The sequence below is a fragment of the Psammomys obesus genome, unplaced genomic scaffold (assembly GCF_907164565.1).
Source record: "Psammomys obesus unplaced genomic scaffold, mPsaObe1.curated_primary_1811, whole genome shotgun sequence".
In the NCBI taxonomy this organism is placed as follows: domain Eukaryota; kingdom Metazoa; phylum Chordata; class Mammalia; order Rodentia; family Muridae; genus Psammomys; species Psammomys obesus.
Genome location: NW_026592780.1, coordinates 4,871 through 12,993, shown reverse-complemented (window position 1 = coordinate 12,993; position 8,123 = coordinate 4,871). Strand labels below are relative to the sequence as shown.

Sequence of the window (8,123 nt, the reverse complement as noted above, 5' to 3'; positions counted from 1 at the left end):
TATATATATATATATATATATATATATATATATATATATATATATTCATACATACATACATACATGTAATTTCTAAGAAAGAAGTAGGCTAAGAAGTGATGGGGTGCAGACTTAATCCATAAATAAGTATTAATGACCATGTGCTCAGTGACCAAGAAACTAAAAATATGTATTAGCCACTTTACTTTCACTCTTGAACATGACAAGAACACAACCCGTATCACTAGATTTCTTCAGGCTACCATGAGTTTTGAGAAATAAGGTTTAAAAACAAAGAACACTGACAAATAGGTATGGAATAGAGCTTGCTTGGGTTTTTCCCTGCCCTATAAGATAAAAGTTTATTAATACCTGTGTTTTGTTTTTTTCCTTTTTTTTTTTTTTTTTTTTTTTAGCTTATGAAAGGTTTGTGCCATGAATAATAGCATTTAATCAAACCACACAATACAAGGCATATAGAAATAACTTTAATTAAAAAACTATGTAAAAGATTATAATATCAGTCATGACAAAGATTTGAATTTACTTGCTGGGACAACTTGTATTTTTCTGGCTTTTGTTATCTTTTTCTTTAAAAATAAATGTACAGTAAAACTATAAGCAAAAGTTTGTAAGTATTGAATTTTCAATGGCTCCCCCACCCCCCTTTTTCAGGGACCAGTTTAATTCCTAATCCTCAACAAAACCTTAAGTATCTAATCCCATAGATTCCAAGCCCAGTGGCCAGGATACTCAGTAGTATGAGAACTACAAATTGAGTAACCTTTCTTTGCATAACAAGAAGTGGTTGATACAAATTGTCCTTAACTTTCATCTAGAAAAAAAAAAAAATGGTGTTTATAGCTTCAAAAAGAATTTTCCTTAATGTACACTCCTCAGTATTCTGTATTAAAGTCTTGGTCTTAGAAAACTTGTATTCTTGATCTAGGATACCTGTAAGAGTAGGTATTTATATAAGCTATGCCAAGAAGAAACCAAATTAGAAGCTTCTAGCTGTACATTAGCTAGAATTGCAGCCACATTATGATTTGTGTGCTGTTTTACATTTTTAAATTACTGTCTTGAAGAGGTACATAAGGCAACTAAAACTTGGTGAAATTTCAAAGACAATAGTTTTAAAATGAATCAATATATTAAACTCTTAAGTTGCTTCTCTTAATTGTTATGAGTAAGCAGAAAGCCTGTGGTTAGTTCAAGAGAGAACAATGATTTCAAATAAATGAATATTGTGTTATCTGATATAAGAATTTCCATAAATAACTTATATTGGTTAAAGAATTTTTAGAATAAAAGAAAAACAACTCCCTCTCCACAGTCAAATCTTTCAGAACTCTGTTATCAGTCAACACCTGTGCTAGATATTCATGGCAACATCCAATGCATAGAGTAGTTCATACATGCAAATATAAGACTACATTATGTGTGCACTGTGTGTGTACATGTTCTGTATACACACTAGTATATTCTTATATATTATTGAGGCAATTTTAGTGAACTGTCTTGAGAACAGAAATGAAGAATAGTTATTTGATGCAAATCAACTGTATTGTCAGAGAAGGCTCTTGCCTCAACAATTACCCCATAGTGTGATTTGGCATCAAACTGCAGCAGTTAATATCTTAGTGCTTGTGATTTGTATTATTGACAAACAAGTTACTAGCATTGTGTAGGTGAAAAGCTAGCTACTTCTGTGATTCAGAAAGGAGAAAGAAACTTCTGGCCTGTTTCATGAACAGTGAAAGATGTGTACATGGAACACTTTCTCCCGTTCTGGAATTGTGAGCAGAGGAGGTGGAAGATCCAGAAGAGGGTTTAGATTTTTTTCCTCTTTTCCTTTCAGTTACATAGATTTCTTAATATGTCCCCTGTCACCTATTTCTTTTCACATTAGTAACTCCTATAGCAAAGGTTTTATATTCTTCCAATCCATCTGAGTTTGGAGGGTGGCCATTCTCTGGTGTAGAGCTACAGAAGACTTCATCGCCGACGGCTGGGCTTGCCCCCTCAGCCTCATCCTTTCTTTCATCTTGACATAAGAAGTCTGCTGTGTCCTCATCCTTCAGTGGAAAAGCTCGCCGCTCCCACCGCAAAGACTGAAAGGGGAAACATTTTCAGTTAAGTTTCACCTAATTATTTGTTAAGGATTTGTAATGTTAGTTTTTATATTCTTTTAGCATATAAGTTCAGGTTTTTGCTTCCTCTCCTGTCAAACTGGAATATAGTGAGAATTTCCTGACTTTAAGGAATTATTTCTTCATTTTGCCTCTGCTAGGAAGAGTGACATAGAACACACTTGAGGAAAGCCCCTGGAAGGGTTTCCTGCATTTGCTGTACTCAACAGCATTACACATATACACTGATTTTTCCTTCCTGTTTTTCTGCATTGTGCCTATCAGTTTCTATCAAACTGCAGCAGTTAATATCTTAGTGCTTGTGATTTGTATTATTGACAAACAAGTTACTAGCATTGTGTAGTTATTGATCTAGTTATTTTTTAGCACCGTTGATAGGGAAAGATGCATGAACTTTGTAATAGTAGGATACACTCTCCTAAAATAGGACTGAATTTGTGTAGACAGAGGTAAAGCCTGCTGGAAACAGAGAAACAGAAAAGGCACTTATTATGTACTGGGCGTGAGTCTCCAGTGGTCAAATTCATTCTTTAAAGAAAGTTCAGTGGAATCCCCATTCCCTAACAGGTAAGTAAATAGACAGGATCAAGTTGTTAGTGACAAACTATTCCACCCCCTTCCAACAATAAAAAATAAAAAGAAGTTGCTAATATAATGGAACTAGAATGTTCTACTATAGACTCCTGGACATACTAGATTGAACATCTTGCTGAATTTGATATGTAGTGAAACAATTTGCAATAAGCAGTTTCTACACATAAGTGAAATGAAATTAAAAGAAAACACAGTCCTATGACTTAGGCTTACCTTGACTTCTTGACCATCACTTAAAGAAAGTGAGTCCTGAGCACACAGACTGGGGCTCTCTGCGGGGAGCTCCAGAGGACTTTCGGCAGCACACTGCTGAGCACTGTTAAGTTCGCCTGAGTATTCCTTCGGAACCAAGTCCTGCCCTTCCACATTTTTACTGTAAGCTCTAGCAGGGAAATAAAGGGATACAGGGTAGCGCTAGGTCAGTACTGTCTTTTTCTCAACATTTCTACCTAGTGTCATTTGATGATCTTTCTAGTCTTGTCTTTATAAAAGGTTTTTATCCAAGGTTTAAATACAGTGCTTCCTCATCACTGAGTACTCCATCACATTTGTCACAATTACTTGGTCTTTACAAGACAGAAAGGGCCGTGCACTTGACCTTTCCAGTCTCTGAATTCTCAAGTTAGTCTGTAATTATTCTGTAATATTCTGTAATTATTTTAATATCTCATGTGAAGGCCTCAATTCACATTTTTCCTCTATTTCTGCAAAGCTGTATCTCCTCAATGTGGAAAAGAACAGGAATTCTAGAGTCTTACTTTTATAAGGAGAACTCTTTCAGCTAGATATACAGAACATTAGATTTATCTGAACATCTAAGCAGAGAAAGGACTTTTAATATTACTAACTAAAGGTTGTTCCAAAAGTGAAGAGACCGCTAGATTTTACATGAACTTGTTTTTTAAATTGTGGATATATAAAAAATAATGAAATGTAACTACAAATATACTAGAGCTATTTTCAAATAGATAATTACTTACTACGTATTCTCCCCCAAAGTCTACTTATGGGCTTTTTTCTGTCTTTTGAGACAGAATTTGGCTCTATAGTACATGCTCTAATTCATGATCCTCCTGCCTCAGCACCCTGAGTGTGAAACTCTTAAGCATGTGCTCAGATCCAGTGTTTATAGTTCCATGGACTAGCCTTTTATACTAAAATAAAAATTTTTGAAAGTTTGCATAAGTATTTTTGAGATGTTTGCTAAAATGAATTATGTAAACTCCTGCCTTAATGCTGTCCCACTGTTTAAAGTACATTGAGATAATTTGCTTTGAGGTTTTGAAAATCTATACTGGCCTAAAATTTACTGGAGATCCCCCTGGCATGTAACTACTGGCATGTACCATCATGCCTGTGTAAAATGACATACTTTATATAGAATGTTCCTGTTAACTCGGTAGGTGAGTAATATAATAATAATGATACCATGACTAGCAGCATAAAACTAATTTTATCATGTAATTTCCCAGATGTATTCTGAGTGTAAGTTTACACATGCGGATGCTACTTTTACACAGCAGAGGATCTGTGTCTTGTGTTTCCCTTGTCAGTGGTCTTTCGAATTGTATGGCTAGCTTCTATTCATTCCTTATATACTATGGCTTTAATGTTTTCAACTTAAAATACTTGCCTGTTATTTCTTCTGTGCCACTTGCTTTGCTCCCAGAGTGACCATCTAGCTTGCTCTCTCTCTTCATATTTTCTGTGTCTTAGGGAGAAGACTTCATCAGAAAGATCTTCTATCTGGTAAGATTTTGAGAGAGGAGAACAGGTTCAAATAGTCTCTGTGAGCATGAACCTGTTTGAACATCCTGCTCTTGGCCTGTGTTTTAATATGTACATAGGCTACAGAGGACTCACAGTGCTCTCCATTTGCCACGGTTTATGGGACTGTTTTGTTTTGTTTGGAGTTTTGTTACTGTTTGGGGACAGGATGTTACTGTATAGCTCAGCCTAGCTTCAAATATGCCCTCTTCTTAATGTAACCTGTGTAGTACAGGGACTATGGGTATGTGCTACCTTATCCAATCTACAAAAAAATAGTCTTAGCTACTTATTCCATAGAATAATTATGAATTATCCATTATGAAGTCCATAGTGTTTTAAGAACATGCCCATGTGTAAAAAAAAAAAAAGTAAAACTGATTGAGGTGAATCAGACTTCAGTTACTGACTTATCTGAGTAGTTTTAACTTGGTAATTCTGGGGAAATTTGTTTTTCTTGCAGTGGTCATTCTGACTTAGCAAGAGTGCAATAAAAAGCAAAGTGCACTTATGGGAAGATACTAATAGCTGACAAACAAGACTTGGGCCTATAAGAACTGTTAATGGATCAAAACTATATGTATACCTTCTATATAATTCTAATTTTTATCTAAAGACCATCACCTTTGAATTAGCCATTCTATACCATGTTCCCTGTAATTGTTCTTTTCATTAGTTCTCTGAGAGTATCGAGTTTCGTACAGTGTGTTTTGATTCCTGCCATTGTTCTTAATGTAATTTTATCTGTATAGGTTCAGAATCCTTTACCAATAATTTAATTATCCAAAAAATCTAAAAAATAACAAGCTTTTCTTAAAATTCATAGCCCGATCCAAAATTCTGTGACAGTATTTATTCTTAGTGTATTGTCACATTTACTGTATATATTTTACCTCAGAAGCATTAATATCATTGTTATTATTGACTATTATTAAGAGTCAATAATAGTTATAATAATTATTATTATTATTGTCCTTTTGTTTGGGCTGGTTTGGGAGATAGACTAAGCTGTACATTATTACTTTTGCAGTCAAATTAACAAAAAAAAATTCTAAAAAAATTAATATCTTTTTTCAAAAAATTCTTTTCATAAAAATTGTTTTTATATTTTCTTTTAGATATTTAACTATTAAATGATTCAGGCTTTATAATATGGGGTGTGTAATTATTCCATTAAACATATGGCAGCTTACCTCTTCTTTGTTTAAGTCATGCTCATCTAGAGGCTGAAGAACAACCATCCTCCACCTGTTGGAAATACAAAAGGATTTCAAATAGCTCTTATAAAAATACAGCAGTTTTATTTTCTATACACAGCTAAATGTATTAGGATTTTATTTCCTCAAGACTTCCGTAGTTCCAGTTGTTGTTTTTTAAAAGTTTGTCATTTTTAAGGAAAAAAGAACAATACTTTTATAAAAGAAAATAGAAGATGAATCTTTATACCTCACAGTAGATCGTCTCTTCTACATGGTTGCATTTTCTAATTACGTGCTGGCTTTGAATTAACTCTGGGAAACTGATAAACTGGCTTGAGCAAAAATGAGAAATCTGAACTGATTCATAGTGTTTTCTAGTTCTCTTTGGGATGGAAATGTGTATCATGCCCCCTTTTGAGTTTGTTTCTAGCAGCTTAACTGGCTCACAGAATTCTTCACTGCAGGCTGAGAACACTGTTGCTATGGAACACTATAACCATGACAATATTCCTTACTGTAGAAAATGCCAACCCTCTGTATGTGTAACTATAACCCCTACTAGAGTGCCAGGCTAATTCCTTGGAGTAATTGTGAAGCAGGAACGGAGCTTATGGAATTAAAATGGAGATGGATGGGAAGTAAGGTAGCTGTGACCTGGCTCACGTTCATCTTCCATCTCTTCTATTTCCTTGTGTGATATTTATGTCTGTAAGAGACTGCTTTCGTTGCTGCCCTAAAACGTGGCTTCCTTCATTTCAGTGGATGCAGGTCTGTGCATGGATTCAGAGTGCCGTAGTCTGGTTCTCTTCTAGCTCAGCTTTTTATACACTATTCCAAATCTCCCCATCTGGCTAGACCTTGCACACTTGTGTCCGTGTAAACCATTTTTACCTTTATAGATTATCGCCCTATTTCTTCAGTCCCCTTTCGTTTTCTATTTGATTCATTGTTGAATTAGAAATCAAAGAGAAACTCCTTTTAGTCCCAAGCATGACTGTCTTCAGTGTGTGCACACGTGCATACACAACTGCTTTCTGCTGTGAATGAATTCCTCACAAGTCATAAAAGGTAAGAACTGTTTGCTGCTGTTGTGCTGACACTGCTAAAGTAGTTGTAACTTGTCTCTAAATTTAAGTTTATTAAAGGAAGAAGAAAGGAAACGTAAGTGTACATACCGTGGAGTGAGTATTTCTTTATACTGGAGTTTCTCTAACTTGGCTGGTGCTACTAATGACATGGGAATCACAATGTTATCTATATCATAAGAGCTCTCACTTCTTAATCTCCGTCGTGCAGTATTCTGCAACACACAATTATTGTACTAATTTACAATAATGTTTAGTTATTTGTGGTGATATTCCTTCATTAGTTTCATAAAAATAGGATGTAGTATACCTGTGACATATTTTTTGTAAATTCATTATTTTCAAATTGGATTATAAAATGCTAAGAAAGCCAATTAAGAATGCTTTTTTTTTTTTTTTAATTTAACCAAAGACATCTCTTTTGGAAAACATATAATGTATATTTTGTGTGGAAAGACATAACAATTATTTAAAAGACTATTAAATTTGGGGAGCTCTTGAGTGAGGATAGCTTATAAAGGTCTTCATATATTTGCTCCTGGCCCTGGAGCTTCAGACTACCATCTAAACCTTCAAACAGGTAACCTCTCTACTGCCCAGGCGGAAGAAAGGAAGGAAGAAAATCAAACAATATGCTCATTCGCAAACTGTGTTTAGCTTTGGATGTTCAAAAGTAGAGATGGTCATAAGTTTTTAACAGAAAAAGAATCCATAAACTTTAATGATTATGAGCTGCTAGATTCCAAGTAAAAATGTTTTATTTAACCATTACTATTTCGTAATAAGACAGTTCTAAAACATTCTAGTAAATAAGTCTGGCATGGATTAGCAAAATAATCAGTTTTTTATCAGCTTGTTTTTAAAATCTATAGAACTATTTTAGAATTTAATGTACAATTGTTAAAAACAACCTACTTGTGAGGATGAATTCTGGGTTCTTGATGTAACATTGGCATTAGAGACACCAGTAAAATCGCAATGGGATCCTGGTTCTGTTCGTTGAAAAGCAAATTCTTCGTATCTAGTTCTTTCTCCTACTGTGGAAAAAGCCTTCAGAATGTCACATGTTAAAATAACTACATGTATTACAATTATTTTCCCAAATAAGTGAGAGGTGACTGAACCTTATTTATTTTTGTTTACTTGCTTTTAAAGACATAATCAGAAAAAAGAAGAAAATGATAGAACAATATAGTCTTACCTGTATTCTTCTTCCAGATATTTCTATTTCCTGAGGCCTCACTGTTTTCTGCCTAGTACATTTTGTATCTTTTTTTTTTCAGCAGTTTTTTTCTGTTGTCTTTTCCCTAGTATTGTTTTTTTAAGCATCCTACTGATCTTTGCCT

The 8,123-nt window shown here is 34.3% G+C and overlaps 1 protein-coding gene across 1 annotated transcript; it reads right to left on the bottom strand.

Moving 5' to 3' along the window:
* Nucleotides 1-356: 356 nt before the first annotated feature.
* On the bottom strand, nt 357-7,827 carry LOC129683178 (KAT8 regulatory NSL complex subunit 1-like protein; the record flags this gene model as incomplete). Its single annotated transcript, XM_055615802.1, has 6 exons — nt 357-2,093; nt 2,940-3,108; nt 4,360-4,472; nt 5,687-5,741; nt 6,868-6,992; nt 7,693-7,827. Coding segments are annotated over 6 exons (822 nt in total), but the record flags the coding sequence as incomplete, so codon positions are not given.
* Nucleotides 7,828-8,123: the final 296 nt, after the last annotated feature.